General features: G+C 45.7%; 1 protein-coding gene across 1 annotated transcript in view; it reads right to left on the bottom strand.

Moving 5' to 3' along the window:
• Positions 1-5018: 5018 nt before the first annotated feature.
• The window catches only part of chrdl1 (chordin like 1), a gene marked incomplete at its 5' end in the record, with an annotated part of 30113 nt that continues 17515 nt past the window's right edge, over positions 5019-17616 (bottom strand). The window contains 4 exons of the mRNA XM_033030916.1: positions 5019-5283; positions 7589-7687; positions 13997-14179; positions 15695-15889. Coding sequence (XP_032886807.1) covers positions 5153-5283; positions 7589-7687; positions 13997-14179; positions 15695-15889 — 608 coding nt within the window. The remainder of the gene's footprint in view (positions 5284-7588; positions 7688-13996; positions 14180-15694; positions 15890-17616) is intronic.

Below are 17616 nucleotides of genomic sequence, written 5' to 3'. Positions count from 1 at the left end.
TGGATAGATTTGGCTTGTACTCGCTAGAATTTAGAAGATTGAGGGGGGATCTAATAGAAAACTTACAAAATTCTTAAGGCTAGATGCAGGAAGATTGGTCCCGATGTTGGGGAAGTCCAGAACAAGGGGTCACAGTTTAAGGATAAAGGGGAAATCCTTTAGGACCGAGATGAGAAAAACATTTTCACACAGAGAGTGGTGAATCTCTGGAATTCTCTGCCACAGAGGGTAGTTGAGGCCAATTCATTGGCTATATTTACGAGGGAGTTAGATGTGGCCCTTGTGGCTAAAGGGATCAGGTGGTATGGAGAGAAGGCAGGTACAGGATACTGAGTTGGATGATCGGCCATGATCATATTGAATTGTAAATTACCCCTAGTGTGTAGGATAATGCTAGTGTGCGGGATGGATGCGGACTTGGTGGTCCGTAGAGTTGTTTCCGCGCTGTATCTCTAAACTAAACTAAGCCAAGCCTATGAACGCAGATGTGAATTGTTCCCATATCCCATGTGCAATGATTTGGCAATGCGGATTCAAGATTCCTCGTGCTGCAATAGCTATTATCAGGCAACCAAACCATCCTAACAAACTAGAGAGATGTCCTGTACAACTATCTACCTCATTGGAGACCCTTGGACTATCTTAAATTCGCTTTACTGGCTCTTTCTTGCCCCAAACATTATCATGTACACTGTAAATGGCTCGATTGTAATCATACATTGTCCTGGATCGAATCAAAAGAATGGATCGACTGGGCTTATGTTCACTGGAATTTAGGATGAGAGGATATCTTATAGAAACATATACAATTCTTAAAGGATTGGACAGGCTAGATGCAGAAAAAATGTTCACCCATGTTGGGGGAGTCCAGAACCAGGGGTCACAATTAAGAATAAGGGGTAGGTCATTTAGGACTGAGATGAGGAAAAACTTTTTCACCCAGAGAGTTGTGAATCTGTGGAATTCTCTGCCACAGAAGGCAGTGGAGGCCAATTCACCGGATGTTTTCAAGAGAGTTAGATTTAGCTCTTAGGGCTAACGGAATTAAGGGATCTGGGGATAAACCAGGAACGGGGTACTGATTGTGGATGATCATCCATGATCACATTGAATGGCGGTGCTGGCTCGAAGGGCCGAATGGCCTACTCCTGCACCTATGTTTTTATGTCCATCAGCTGATTCGTTAGCACGCAACAAAATCATTTCACTCTACCTTGGTACACGTGACAATAAACTGACTTGAACTGACGAATGAAACCAAACCATACCAAAGAATGGTCGCGACCCAAAGCGTCACCTGTTCCTTCTCTCCGGAGATGCTGCCTGTCCTGCTGAGTTACTCCAGCGTTTTGTGTCTATCTTCGGTCCAGTCCAGTCCAGCCCAGTCCAGACCAGACCAGACCAGACCAGACCAGACCAGACCAGACCAAACCACACCAAACCAAAGTAAAGGGCCTGTCCCACTTTCACGACCTAATTCACGACCTCTGCCGAGTTTGCCCTTGACTCATACTCGCAGCATGGTCGTCACGAGGTCGTAGGTAGGTCATAGGTAGGTCATGATGCTAGTCGTAGGTACTCGTGGCATCAAGTAGGTCGGGGCTTTTTTTCAAAATGATGAAAAATGTCCATGAGTAAAAAAGGTCGTGAATTAGGTCGTGAAAGTGAGACAGGCCCTTAACAATCACTGGTGCCGGAGCCAGCAGTTCCACCAGACAGCAACAGAGGCCAGAAAGCCTCACTGCCGATTTCTGCTCCATTTCTGGAGCAAAGTTTGCCCATTGTTTTCTTCAAGATAAAATCTTGGCCCACACGTTGGATTTGTTTGCGACTGTGATATAAATCAATTCCAGTACGATCACATATAATGCCTTTGCCATGATAATAATAAATCCTAACTTGGCTGCTTTTGTTTTCAAAATATGGAAAATAAATGGGTTCCTCTTTCTGAGGTGGCTGCTTTTCTTAGGTCGGGATGGAGTGTTTTTTGCTTATTATTGGTTTGGAGAGGTCTAAAATTTGCATGGACTGAGGGCTTTGACGATAGACAATAGGTGCAGGAGGAGGCCATTCGCCCCATCGAGCCAGCACCTCCATTCACTGTGATCATGGCTGATCATCTCCAATCAGTACCCCGTTCCTGCCTTCTCCCCATATCCCCTGACTCCGCTATCTCTAAGAGCCCTATCCAGCTCTCTCTTGAAAGCATCCAGAGAACCGGCCTCCACCGCCCTCTGAGGCAGAGACTTCACCAGTAAGAGTGGTGCCAGTAAGATTTTCATTCATCCTGTGGCAGTCCATACAACAATTAAACACTGCGAACACTTGAACTTTGATTTGTCTATTGTATTTACTTACTGCTTATCTGAACCTTGGTTTCTTTAGATCTATAAGTTAACTTATGGGGTTGAGAGGGAAAGATAGATCAGCCATGATTGAATGGCAGAGTAGACTTGATGGGCCGAATGGCCATAATGAATCAATTATGAACATGACCGTGTTGGTTTCTTTTGACATATTGTTCATAGTCGATAGGAGCAAATTAGGCCATTTGGCCCATTAAGTCTACTCCGCCATTCACTCATGGCTGATCTATCTTTCTCTCTCAACCCCATTCTCCTGCCCTCTCCCCATAACCTCTGACAGCCCGGACATAAGAAGAATGCAAACTCCACACAAGGAGGGCTAAAGGACAGAATGAAACTAAGGTTTAGTTTGGAGATACAGCGCGGAAGCAGGCCCTTCGGCCCACCGCGTCTGTACTAACCAACAATCACCTCTACAATAGCTCTCATTCATGCAAAAAACATACAGAAGACAATTAACCTACAAATCTGCACATCTTTGGAATGTGGGAGGAAACCGGAGCACCTGGAGAAAACCCACCCAGGTCACAGTAAGAATGTGAAAACTCTGTACAGGCAGCACCCCAGGTCAGGATCATGAGGTGGCTTCACAAGATTGTGGGGTGAATTTTAAAAAGGGATTAATATTAGAGTAAATGGGCGGGTTGGTATTGACTCACTGATGTTTCTATGCTGTTTCAATGACTCCGTGACTCTTAAATTGAAGATAGAACAGTGCAACACAGGAACAGGCTCTTCGGCCCACACTGTCCATGCCGAACATGGTGCTAGGATCAACTCATCTCAGCCATCTCCGTCCATTCCCTGCATATCCATAAGTTCATGTTCATAAGTGATAGGAGCACAATTAGCCCATTCGGCCCATCAAGTCTACTCCGCCATTCAATCATGGCTGATCTATCTCTCCTTCCTAACCTATTCTCCTGCCTTCTCCCCATAGCCCCTAACACCCGTACTAATCAAGTATCTATCTATCTCTACCTTAAAAATATCTATTGACTTGACCTCCACTGCCTTTTGTGGCAATGAACTCCACAGATTCACCACCCACTGACTAAAGAAATTTCTCCTCATCTCCTTTCTAAAGGAACATCCTTTAAATCTGAGCCTATATCCTCTGGTCCTAGACTCTCCCACTAGTGGAAACATCCTCCCCACATCCACTCTATCCAGGCCTTTCACTATTCGGTAAGTTTCAATGAGGTACCCCCTCATCCTTCTAAACTCTAACGAGTACAGGCCCAGTGCCTATCCAAAAGCCTCTTAAACGCCACTGTCATGTCTGCCTCCACCGTTACATCTAGCAATGTGTTCCAGGCACCCATCATATCCGCTGTGTAAAAAAACTTGCCCCGTATATCTCCTTTAAACTTTTCCTCTCTCATTGTAAAGCAATGCTCGTCTTAGCCAATCTTTGACGTATGTATTTAAGAAGGAACTGAAGATGCTGGAAAATTGAAGGTACACAAAAAAGTTGGATAACTCAGCGGGTGCAGCAGCATCTATGGAGCGAAGGAAATAGGCAACGTTTCGGGCCTAAACCCTTCTTCAGACTGATGGGGGGTGGGGAGGGAGAAGAAAGGAAAAAGGAGGAGGAGCCCGAAGGCTGGGGGATGGGAGGAGACAGCAGGAGGGCTGAGGAAGGGGAGGAGACAGCAAGGACTAACAAAATTGGGAGAATTCAATGTTCATGCCCCCAGGATGCAGACTCCCCAAACGGAATATGAGGTGATGTTCCTCCAATTTCCGGTGTTGCTCACTCTGGCCATGGAGGAGACCCAGGACAGAGAGGTCGGATACGGAGTGGGAGGGGGAGTTGACATATGTACACTGGGAAATAAAATTCTACCCAATCTAGGCCTCTCATAACTTTATATTGCCTGAACATGCCATGATTCTGCATACATTAAAATGACAAGAGAACTTTGTAAGATTGGTTATATTTTATTAGTTTCAAAAAACGTAGCATGAAACGACGTCAGTACATAAATAAAGTACAAATTCCTTCAAGGTTAATGTCAACGTATTCTGCGGACTGGATAATGAGACTTTACATAAGACCAAGATAAGCATTACATATGATGGATATTAACACAAATAAAATGGAAGGCTAATTGCACTCTAAGAATTAAGATCACATTAGTAATTTCAATAGTGTTTTATAATACAAATAAATACATACTCGGCCCACTCTCCATTTCTCTTTCCATCTTCAAAGGCACTCTTCCTCATCGTAAAGAAAGAATAATGCTAAGATTTCACTTTCTTAACTGTGTCGGAAAGAACTGCAGATGCTGGTGTAAGCCGAAGATAGGCGCAAAAGGCTGGAGTAACTCAGTGGAGAAAAGGAGTAGGTGACGTTTCGGGTCGAGACCCTTCTTCGGTCTGAGAGTCAGGGGAAAGGGAAACGTGAGATCTATACGTGATGTAGTGAGATATTGAACAAACGAATGAAAGATATGCAAAAAATGTAACGATGATAAACGAACCAGGCCATTGTTAGCCGAGTCTGTCTGAAGAAGGGTCTCGACCTGCAACGTCACCCATGCCTTTTCTCCAGCGATGCTGCCTGACCCGCTGAGTTACTCCAGCTTTTTGCGTCTATCTTCAATTTCTTAACCCTTTCTTCCTTCTCTCGTGATGCACATGTTGTTTTTTTCAGGGTGCTGTTCAGGCTTTGAACAGAGCCATACTGCAGTCCAGCTACAGGCTTGATTCTCAGGGGGGCAGAGTCACATTCTCACATTGCCGATCCTCAACGTCCTCTGCTCCCAGTCCTCCCTACTTCAGCACTGCCCCTTCTCCGACTTGTTCAACTGTAAAACCTTCAGCAAATCCTCCAACTCTGTTTTACACCCTTGGTTCATACATCGGTCGCTGATTTGCTCTTCCCCCTCCTTGAAGATTTTCCATCGACCTAAGAAATGAATGAGAGACAACAATGCACATTACTTCTCTGCAACATTCTGCAATCATGATTGGGGATGATCACATTGAATAGCGGTGCTGGCTCGAAGGGCTGAATGGCCTACTCCTGTACCTATAAAAGGCATGTTGGCCTTTATAACAAGAGGAGTCGAGTATAGGAGCAAAGAGGTCCTTCTGCAGTTGTATAGAGCCCAAGTGAGATAACACCTGGAGTATTGTGTGCAGTTTTGGTCCCCTAATTTGAGGAAGGACATTCTTGCTATTGAGGGAGTGCAGCGTAGGTTTACAAGGTTAATTCCCAGGATGGTGGGACTGTCATATGCTGAGCATGTACACTCTGGAGTTTAGAAGGATGAGAGGTTATCTTATTGAAACATATAAGATTGTTAAGGGTTTGGACACGCTAGAGGCAGGAAACATGTTCCCGATGTTGGGGGAGTCCAGAACCAGGGGCCACAGTTTAAGAATAAGGAGTAAGCCATTTAGAACGGAGATGAGGAAACACTTTTTCTCACAGAGAGTTGTGAGTCTGTGGAATTCTCTGCCGTGGAGATAGAAGCCGGTTCGTTGGATACTTTCAAGAGAGAGTTAGATAGGGCTTTTAGTTTGCTGATGACACTGTGGTGGTGGGCCTGATCTCAGACAACGACGAGAAGGCCTACCGGGAGGAGGTGGCTGGTCTAGCACTCTGGTGCCAGGATAACAGCCTCCACTTGAACATCAAAAAAACGAAGGAGCTGATCATGGACTTTAGGAGGGCACATCATCCGAGGACGTACACTCCATTGAGGATAAATGGGGATCCTGTGGATAGGGTGAACTGTTTTAAATATCTGGGAGTCCACATCTCCGAGGATATGACATGGGCATCACACGCCTCAGCACTCGTGAGTAAGGCAAGGCAGCGCCTTTACCACCTCAGGCAATTGAGGAAATTCAGAGTGTCTCCGAGGATCCTCCAGTGCTTCTACGCAGCGGCGGTGGAAAGCATCTTGTCCGGGAACATTACCATCTGGTTTGGGAATTCCTTCCATTATTGATTATGTAAAAGAATATGTGTGTTATGATTGTGTTTATAGTTTGTTTGGTTGTTTGGTTGTTTGTCTTTTGCACAAAAGTCCGCGAGCATTGCCACTTTCATTTCACTGCACATCTCGTATGTGTATGTGACAAATAAACTTGACTTGACTTGACTTAAATATAGCGGAGTCAGGGGATATGGGGAGAAGGCAGGAACGGGGTACTGATTGGGGATGATCAGCCATGATCACATTGAATGGCGGTGCTGGCTCGAAGGGCTGAATGGCCTACTCCTGCACCTATTGTCTATTGTCTATTGGCTATTCCATGAACTGTACATAAGTGATGAGAGAATGTTTCCACTAGTGGGAGAATCTAGGACCAGAGGCCATAACCTCAATATTAAAGGATGTTCCCTTAGGAAGGAGATGAGTCTTGACCTTAATCAGTCAGAGTATTGAGTATAGAAGTTGGGAGGTCATGTTGCAGTTGTATAAGACGTTGGTGAGACCGCATTTAGGATATTTTGTTCAGTTCTGGGCACCATGTTATAGGACAGATATTGTCAAGCTTGAAAGGGTTCAGAGAAGATTTACGAGGATGTCGCCAGGGCTAGAGGGTGTGAGCTATAGGGAGAGGTTGAGTAGGCTGGGTCTCTATTCCATGGAGCGCAGAAGGATGAGGGGAGATCTTATAGAGGTGTTCAAAATCATGAGAGGAATAGATCGGGTAGACGCACAGAGTCTTTTACCCAGAGTAGGGGAATCGAGGATAGAACCCAGGTATCTGGCGCTGTGAGGCAGCAACTCTACCATTGTGCCACAGTGCCACCCTCAATCTGCAATGTCTAGTCTTAAAATAGACACAATCTGGAGAGAAGGAATGGGTGACGTTTCGGGTCGAGACCATTCTTCAGACTGAGAGTCAGGGGAGAGGGAGACATGTAGATGGGGAAGGGTAAGGTGTGAAAACACAGATCAAAGGGAACGAGATGATCAAGGAAATGTAGAATGGCACACTGCTAGCTGAGGGGAAGGAGACCACGAGGTGTGCAATCAGTAATATTTAATCAGGAGGGCAATGAAACTAGTCGGAGAACTAGGAGGGGGGAGGGAGGGAGAGAGAGAGAGGGGAGGTCTTAATGTTGACAATAATATACAATAGCATTTCACAACTGGTAGAACAGTCATCATATTCATAAACTCCGGCACTTCAAACAATACAGTTTATTCCACTAGCGTTGGGATTTGAAGACTTTGTGTTGTTTTACTTACTCTGAGTGGTCCTTGTGAAGAACTTGAAAGACCGAAGATTGATCTGTTTCTCAAAATCTCTCCGTGATATTTTCTCCATGGTTATGTGATGTACAATCCCTGTGGTGCAAAATAATGAACGCTGTCATTTCATGTCGAATACCCACTCATAGAGTAAAATAAAGTCACTTTTTCAAAAGCAGAATTCATCGGAACAAGTGCTTTATCCCTTCAGAATTAAAGGAAGTTCTTTTCGGAAGGGGATGAGGAGAAATTTCTTGCGGCAGAGATAGATTGGCAGAGATAGATAGATTCTTGATTAGTACAGATGTCAGGGGTTATAGGGAGAAGGCAGGAGAATGGGGTTAGGATGGAGAGATAGATCAGCCATGAAAGAATGGCTGAGTAGACTTGATGGGCCGAATGGATTAATTCTACTCCTATTCCTTATGTCTTTATGACCCCATGAGTGCAGTAAATGGCTCGATTGTAATCATGTATTGTCTTTTCGCTGACCGGTTAGCACGCCACAAAAGTTGGCAAAGGTACAGAGAAGATGTACCCTGAGGATTGGCGGGTAGCAAATGTAACCCCACTTTTTAAGAAGGGAGGAAGAGAGAAAACGGGGAATTACAGACCAGTTAGTCTAACATCGGTAGTGGGGAAACTGCTAGAGTCAGTTATTAAAGATGGGATAGCAGCACATTTGGAAAGTGGTGAAATCATTGGACAAAGTCAGCATGGATTTACGAAAGGTAAATCATGTCTGACGAATCTTATAGAATTTTTCGAGGATGTAACTAGTAGCGTGGATAGGGGAGAACCAGTGGATGTGGTGTATCTGGACTTCCAGAAGGCTTTCGACAAGATCCCACATAAGAGATTAGTATACAAACTTAAAGCACACGGCATTGGGGGTTCAGTATTGATGTGGATAGAGAACTGGCTGGCAGACAGGAAGCAAAGAGTAGGAGTAAACGGGTCCTTTTCACAATGGCAGGCAGTGACTAGTGGGGTACCGCAAGGCTCAGTGCTGGGACCCCAGCTATTTACAATATATATTAATGATCTGGATGAGGGAATTGAAGGCAATATCTCCAAGTTTGCGGATGACACTAAGCTGGGGGGCAGTGTTAGCTGTGAGGAGGATGCTAGGAGACTGCAAGGTGACTTGGATAGGCTGGGTGAGTGGGCAAATGTTTGGCAGATGCAGTATAATGTGGATAAATGTGAGGTTATCCATTTTGGTGGCAAAAACAGGAAAGCAGACTATTATCTAAATGGTGGCCGATTAGGAAAAGGGGAGATGCAGCGAGACCTGGGTGTCATGGTACACCAGTCATTGAAAGTAGGCATGCAGGTGCAGCAGGCAGTGAAGAAAGCGAATGGCATGTTAACTTTCATAGCAAAAGGATTTGAGTATTGGAGCAGGGAGGTTCTACTGCAGTTGTACAGGGTCTTGGTGAGACCACACCTGGAGTATTGCGTACAGTTTTGGTCTCCAAATCTGAGGAAGGACATTATTGCCATAGAGGGAGTGCAGAGAAGGTTCACCAGACTGATTCCTGGGATGTCAGGACTGTCTTATGAAGAAAGACTGGATAGACTTGGTTTATACTCTCTAGAATTTAGGAGATTGAGAGGGGATCTTATAGAAACTTACAAAATTCTTAAGGGGTTGGACAGACTAGATGCAGGAAGATTGTTCCCGATGTTGGGAAGTCCAGGACAAGGGGTCACAGCTAAGGATAAGGGGGAAATCCTTTAAAACCGAGATGAGAAAAACTTTTTTCACACAGAGAGTGGTGAATCTCTGGAACTCTCTGCCACAGAAGGTAGTTGAGGCCAGTTCATTGGCTATATTTAAGAGGGAGTTAGATGTGGCCCTTGTGGCTAAGGGGATCAGAGGGTATGGAGAGAAGGCAGGTACGGGATACTGAGTTGGATGATCAGCCATGATCATATTGAATGGCGGTGCAGGCTCGAAGGGCCGAATGGCCTACTCCTGCACCTAATTTCTATGTTTCTATGTTTCTAAAATGTACGAGGATGTACCAGATCTTATCTCAATGGGATTAGGTTAGGTAAGGGGGAGGTGCAGCGAGACATGTCCTTGTACACCAGTCACTGAAAGTTGGCATGCAGGTACAGCAGGCAGTGAAGAAAGCTAATGGAATGCTGGCCTTCATAACAAGAGGATTTCAGTATAGGAGTAAAGAGGTTCTTTAGGGCTCTGGTGAGACCACATCTGGAGTATTGCGTACAGTTTTGGTCTCCTAATTTGAGGAAGGACATCCTTGTGATTGAGGCAGTGCAGCGTGGTTTCACAAGATTGATCCCTGGGATGGTGGGACTGTCATATGAGGAAAGATTGAAAAGACTTGTATTCACTGGAGTCTAAAAGGATGAGGGGGTATCCTATAGAAACATATAAAATTATAAAAGGACTGGACAAGCTAGATGCAGGAAAAATGTTCCCAATGTTGGGCGAGTCCAGAACCAGGGGCCACAGTCTTAGAATAAAGGGGAGGCCATTTAAGACAGAGGTTAGAAAAAACTTTTTCACCCAGAGAATTGTGAATTTGTGGAATTCCCTGCCACAGAGGGCAGTGGAGGCAAAATCACTGGATGGATTTAAGAGAGTTAGATAGAGCTCTAGGGGCTAGTGGAATCAAGGGATATGGGGAGAAGGCAGGCACGGGTTATTGATTGGGGACGATCAGCCATGATCACAATGAATGGCGGTGCTGGCTCGAAGGGCCGAATGGCCTCCTCCTGCACCAATTTTCTACTTTTTCTATGTTTCTATGATGTTGCCAGGACTAGACGGTGTGAGCTACAGGGAGAGGTTGAGTGGGCTGGGACTCTATTCCTTGGAGCGCAGGAGGATGAGGGGATATCCTATGGAGCTGTGTAAGATTGTGAGAGGAATAGATGGATAAACTCATAAACTCATAGTCTCTTGTCCAGGATAGGGGAATCGAGAACAAGAGGACACAGGTTTAAGGCAAGCGGGGAAAGATTTAATAGGAATCTGATGGCCATTATTTATACAAAGGGTGGTGGGTGTATGGAACAAGCTGCTGGAGGAGTTGAGGCAGGGACTATCGATGGCTGTCCATGTACCTGTCTAACTGTTTCTTAGACAGGAGTAGGCCATTCGGCCCTTCGAACCAGCACCGCCATTCAATGTGATCATGGCTGATCATCCCCAATCAGTACCCCGTTCCTGCCCTCCCCATATCCCCTGACTCCACTATCTTTAAGAGCCCTTTCTTGAAAGTATCCAGAGAACCGGCCTCCACCGCCCTCTGAATCGTTTACAGTGTACTATGTTTACATATTGTGTTGTGCTGCTGCAAGTGAGAATGTCATTGTTCTGCCTGTGACGCATGACAATAAAACACTCTCGATTCTTGCCTCTTGCCATTAAGGGTCCTGGCATTATTTTACGCCAGTCAGCGGGCACAAGAGCTGCATTGTGCACTCCTGTTGTGAACGGTGCCAGCCCCGGTGCTAATGCTCACACACATTGCCCATCTCTGAATAAAAGAGGTGCATTGTACACTTCCAACAAGCTCGCAGCACTTTATTTCGAGTAGTGCATTAACAGCTTACGCCTATAATCCCCTCTGCTATTTTGGAAGCCACTCGGGGAAAAACTGTACCGAATCAAGTAATCTTCGTGCAATCCAATCCCAATGCGGTATAAATCTATTTTAAGGATGCACGACACAGTTTGCTTCTGTGTAGCTACTAACTGTATTCATCTGGCAGTATGTTCGCAGGGAGGGGCCAAGCGGACTGATATCTTTACTGCGTGGCACCATCTTTCACTACCAAGGTTTTACAAGACTGTAAAACAAATTTATATATGCGTTGGAGCATTTGGTTTCAAATCCACTTTTTTTGCAAAGATTCTGTTCTGGAGGTCTTTAAAAATAATTTGAGCGCATAGCTGTGGTGCCCAGGGCTTAGCCTTGCCAGTTCTGACTTTCTCTGTCAGCTGTCTCTCACTGTCTCTTTGCAAGTACAGTGTCTTATATCACAGTGGTGCATCTGTGCTACGGGACATTTCCACGCACGCCCCTCACGCCAAAACATTCAGCTCGTAAAGAAAGCCTTTCAATCGTCCAGGAGTCAAATTGCCACGTTAAAGCACTGGCAGCACCCCAGAGGGTGGTGAATCTGTGGAATTCATTGCCGCAGACGGCTGTGGAGGCCAAGTCAGTGGATATTTTTGAGGCAGAGATTGATAGATTCTTGATTAGTACGGGTGTCAGAGGTTATGGGGAGAAGGCAGGAGAATGGGGTTGTGGGAAAGATAGATCAGCCATGATTGAATGGCGGAGGAGACTCGATGGGCCGAATGGTCTAATTCTACCCCTTTCACTTATGACATGACCACTTCGATGGTGGAAGATCAGTACCCGAGCAGTGTCTATCACTCCACTGTCTACCTAATGTTAACCGTAGGTCAGCATGTGAAAGAGAAGGACAGATTTGTCTATTCTCCTGGTTCGCTGCAGGGAAAGATGTATATCGATACAGAGAATAAAATAGTAATGTAGAGGCAATATATTGAGTGGAGCAGATAGGCTGGATGCACCGAGCATTTTACCCAGACTTAGATAGAGTCGATGTGGAGTGGGAGAGTTTCCAACAATGGGACAGTCTTGGATCAGAGGTCTCAGCCTCAGAATAAAGGTTCGTACCATTAGGAAGGAGATGAGGAAGAATTTCTTCAGCCAGAGGGTGGTGAATCTGGGGATTTCATTGCCACAGACGGCAGTGGAGGCCAAGCCATTCGGGTATTTTTAAAGCAGAGCTTGATAGGTTCTTGTTTAGGATGGCCATCGAAGGTTGTGGGGAGAAGGCAGGAGAATGGGGTTGAGAGGAAAAAATAGATCGCCATGATTGAATGGCGGAGTAGACTCGATGGGCTGAATGGCCTAATTCTGCTCCTATGACTTATGGTGATCTTATGAGTAAGGAAACGAGAATCAGAGGATGTACAGTAAGTTTAAGGTGAGGGGGGGGAAAGGTTTAAAGGGAATCTGAGGGGTCATTTTTTCCCAGCAAAGGTGGTGAGCTGCCAGAGGAGGTAGTTGAGGCAGGGACTACAAACTACATTTAAAAGACATTTGGACACGTACATGGATAGGTCCTTCAATGTCTTGAGTGATATGAAACCTGACAGGTCAGACTAGTGTAGATGGGGCATTTGGGTAGCATGGGCAAATTGGGCTGAAGGGTCTGTTTCCAAGCTGGATGACTCAATGAGTATGTTGAAACAATGGAGCAACCGGGCTTGTATTCACTGGAATGTAGAAGGATGAGAGGGTATCTTATTGAAACACATAAGATTATTAAGGGATTGGACACGCTAGAGGCAGGAAACAATTTCCCGATGTTGGGGGAGTCCAGAACCAGGGGCCACAGTTTAAGAATAGGGGGTAAGCCATTTAGAACGGAGATGATGAAAAACTTTTTAACCCAGAGAGTTGTGAATCTGTGGAACTCGCTGCCTCAGAAAGCAGTGGAGGCCAATTCACTGGATACTTTCAAGAGAGAGCTAGATAGAGCTCTTAAAGATAGCGGAGTCAGGGGATATGGGGAGAAGGCAGGAACGGGTACTGAATGTAGATGATCAGCCATGATCACATTGAATGGCGGTGCTGGCTCGAAGGGCCGAATGGCCTACTCCTGCATCTATTGTCTATTGACTCAAGTCAAGTCAATTTTATTTCTATAGTACATTTAAAAACATCTCTCATTGACCAATGTGCTTTACATCAGTGCAGGTACTATCGTGCTACATACAGTGGTACATAGATCTAACAATATATACATAAATATATACATACAGCGCTCCCTCAGATGAACTCAAGAAACGCTTGTGAGTAGAAATAGGTTTAAATCTAGGCTTAAAGGAGTCGATGGTGGGGGCAGTTCTGATGAGGAGAGGGATGCCGTTCCACAGTCTAGGTGCTGCAACCACAAAAGCTCGGTCACCCCTGAGCTTAAACCTGGACCGCGGGATAGTCAGTAGCCCCAAGTCGGCCGACCTGAGGGACCTGGAGGTAGAATGGTGGGTTAGCAGATTATTGATGTAGGTGGGGGCAAGCCCGTTAAGGGCTTTGTATACATATAGGAGGAGCTTGAAATTGATTCTGTACCGTACTGGGAACCAGTGGAGAGAGGCCAGAATCGGGGTGATGTGGTCCCTTTTACGGTCTCGCTGCGGCGTTTTTGATTATGACATTCAACATGAAAGTCCCAGCAGAATGAATGGAACACAATTTCCGCTGAGGTGAGACTAATGTAGATGGGGCATCTTGGTAAGTATGTGCAAATTGGGCCGAAGGGCCTGCTGTCTGACGGGGTGGCTCTCATTTTTAACATGTACATTTGCTGCATAAGGCTCACCATTTATCGGAGTCCACTCATGGATCTCTACGTCCGGCAGAATGTCGGACATTATCGCGATCTTCTTGCTGTACTTTCGCGGATCAGTCTCCTGTGTGAAGAGCGACTCGTAAACGAGAACGTTCTCCTCACTGCAGCCCGCCTCCTTACTGTCATCTTGGGAAAACACTAACGCCTCCGGGACTGCGGAAACAAAACCATGAAGTCAAGAACGTATTTCTATATTCCGAGGATGGACACAAAATGCTGGAGTAACTCAGCGAGACAGGCAGCATCTCTGGAGAGAAGGAATGGGTGACCTTCCTCCAGCTAACAATGATCTGTTCTACATTTTACTCGATCCTGTGATGTTCCCCTTTGATATCTCATTTTCACACCTCACCCTTCCATATCTCTGTGTCTCCCCTGAGTCTGAAGAAGAGTCTCGACCCAAAACGTCACCCATTCCTTCTCTCCAGAGATGCTGCCTGTCCCGTTGAGTTACTCCAGCATTTTGTGTCCAGCTTCAGTGTAAACCAACGTCTGCAGTTCCTCCCCACATATTTCTTTGTTCCAAAGCCTTCCTCTTCTTGGGCAGAAGGTACGGAAGCTTGAAACCGCGCACCGCTAGACTCAGGAACAGCTTCTTCCCCTCTGCTATCAGGCTTCTCAATGGTCCTTCGATAAGCTAGGGTACTGTCCGATTCACCTCTACCCATTTGCGGACATTGGAATATCTATGGAACTGATGCGCTACAATGCTGAGAACTATAGTCTGCACTCTGTATCTTCCCCTTTGCTCTGTCTATTGGTTGGCTTGATTTAGATATAGTATTCTCTGATTTGAATGGATAGCAGACAAAACCAAAACATTTCACTGTACCTCGGTACACATGACAGTAACAAACCTAGACCTCAACAAAAGTCACAATTAGAGTCATAGAGTGATACAGTGTGGAAACAGGCCCTTCGACCCAACTTGCCCACTTTGACCAACATGTCCCAGCTACACTAGTCCCCCTCCTGCCCTCCAGACTCAGGAACAGCTTCATTCCCAGAGCTATAGCGGCTCTGAACCGGCCCTGCTGAGTGCCCCCCATCCCCCCTGGACTGTCTCCCTCGGATGGTCACGTCGCACAGATACATCTGCACTTTAGTCTGTTTTAACTGTTTTGACTATTTTACTGTTCTTTTTACAAACCATGTTCTCAGGGTATCTATATCCAATTTGTTTTAGTTATTTAAGTTATGACATCGGATGGAAGCTGCATACCAAATCTCATTGCACTTATGTGTAATGACAATAAAATATATTATTATTATTATTATTATTATTATTATTATTATTATTATTATTATTATTATTATTATTATTATTATTATTATTATGTTTGGTCAATAGACAATAGACAATAGGTGCAGGAGTAGGCCATTCGGCCCTTCAAGCCAGCACCGCCATTCAATGTGTTAATGGCTAATCATCCACAATCAGTAGCCTTCTCCCCATATCCCCTGACTCCGCTATCTTCAAGAGCCCCATCTAGCTCTCTCTTGAAAGTATCCAGAGATATTTCAGAGTCCATATCCCTTGAAACCTGTCCTATCCATATATCTGTCTAAATGTTTCTTAAAGATTGGGATAGCCCCAACCTTAGCTAAATCGGGCCTCTAATATTAAGGTTGAATTCAAACAATATCATCAAATAAAATAGCTTATACCTGGACAAACTTTGCAGCATTTGCCAGTGGTTTTCTGTGGGTGTTTACAGGGATATGACTCTGGACAATGGATCTTCTTACACTCCTGTTTCGTGACGTTACAGGTGCACAGCACGCACTCCACTGGTCCAAACGGGCGAAGAATTGGATGCCAGGACTCTCCGTGCGAGTAGGTCTTTCCATTCGACACGCACACTGAAGACACAAGAACAGTTCAGTCTTTGGAAAAGCACTCACTGAAGATCATTCTCCACCTTTACATTATGTCTGATAAACGTCCAGGGACATGTTTACAGATACGGTCTAGAAACAGGCCCTTCGGCCCACCAAGATCACGCCGACCATCGATCACCCACTCACACTAGTTCTATGTTAGAGTCAAAGAGTCATAGACAATAGACAATAGACAATAGGTGCAGGAGTAGGCCATGGCTGATCATCCACAATCAGTACCCCGTTCCTGCCTTCTCCCCATATCCCCTGACTCCGCTATCTTTAAGAACCCTATCTAGCTCTCTCTTGAAAGTATCCAGAGAACCGGCCTCCACCGCCCTCAGAGAATTCCACAGACTCACAACTCTCTGTGAGAAAAAACGTTTCCTCATCTCTGTTCTCAATGGCTTACCCCTTATTCTTAAACTGTGGCCCCTGGTTCTGGACTCCCCCAACATCAGGGACATGTTTCCTGCCACTGGCGTGTCATAGAGTGATACAGTGTGGAAACAGGCCCTTCACAACTTGTCCACACCCACCAACATGTCCCATCAGCACTAGTCCCACCTGCCTGCATTTGGCCCATATCCCTCTAAACCTGTCCTATCCATGTAACTGTCTTAAGGGGCCTGTCCCACTGTACGAGGTAATTCAAGAGCTCTCCCGAGTTTAAAGAAAAATCAAACTTGTGGTAAGCACGTAGAATGTACGTAGCGGGTACGTCGGAGCTCGGGACGTCTCTTAGCGGCTCGTAACGCTAACGGCAGGTATTCGGGAAACGCGGTAAGCTCGTGAAGATTTTTCAACATGTTGAAAAATGTCCACGAGAGCCCCGAGTACCTACGAGCGGCTATTCCCGTAATTCTACGAGTTCGAATCAGGGGAAACTCGGGAGAACTATTGAATTAGCTCGTACAGTGGGACAGCCCCTTAAGTGTTTCTTAATCCTCAACTATCCCCTCCGGCAGCTTGTTCGAAATACCCACCACCCTGTGTATAAAAAAGTTACCCTTCATGTTCCTATTAAATCTTTCCCCCCACTCACCTTAAACCCATGTCCCCTGGTTCTCAATGACCTTACCCTGGGCAAGAGACTATGCATTTGCCATCTACACTAGCCCACCTGCCTGCGTTTGGCCCATATCCCTCTAAACCTATCCTAACCATGGTCCCACTATCCCACTTTCTCATCCACTCCCTATGAACGAGGGGAAATCTTACAGAGGACCAATTCACCTACAAACCTGCACGTCTTTGGGATGTGGGATGAAACCGGAGCACCCGGAGGAAACCCGCGTGGTCACGGGGAGAACGTGCAAACTCCGCACAGGCAGTAGCCAAGGTCAGGATGGAACCCAGACCTCTGGTGCCGCGAGGCAGCAGCTCTACCAGTTGCGCCACGCAACTCAACTAGACACGACTGCACTACACTACACTAGACGAGACTACACTAAAGGGCCTGTCCCACTTGGCGAGTTTTTCGGCGACTGCCAGCGTCATAGCAGTATCGCCAAAAGATTTCAAACATTTCAAACGGCAGCGGCGACAAAAAAAAAACCGCGGGTCAATACGTCGTCACGTCGTGTCTCGCCGCATCACGCCGATAATTTTACGGTGACCTGATACGTCGCCGAAAAAAATCGGCAAGTGGGACAGGCCCTTAAACTGTTATTACTCCCCCTCTATTTCCCCCTTGAGATATTACATTT

Source organism: Amblyraja radiata, chromosome 12 (genome assembly GCF_010909765.2).
Source record: "Amblyraja radiata isolate CabotCenter1 chromosome 12, sAmbRad1.1.pri, whole genome shotgun sequence".
NCBI lineage: Eukaryota > Metazoa > Chordata > Chondrichthyes > Rajiformes > Rajidae > Amblyraja > Amblyraja radiata.
Note: the sequence above shows the minus strand (reverse complement) of the source record. Positions and strands in the feature narration are given on the sequence as shown.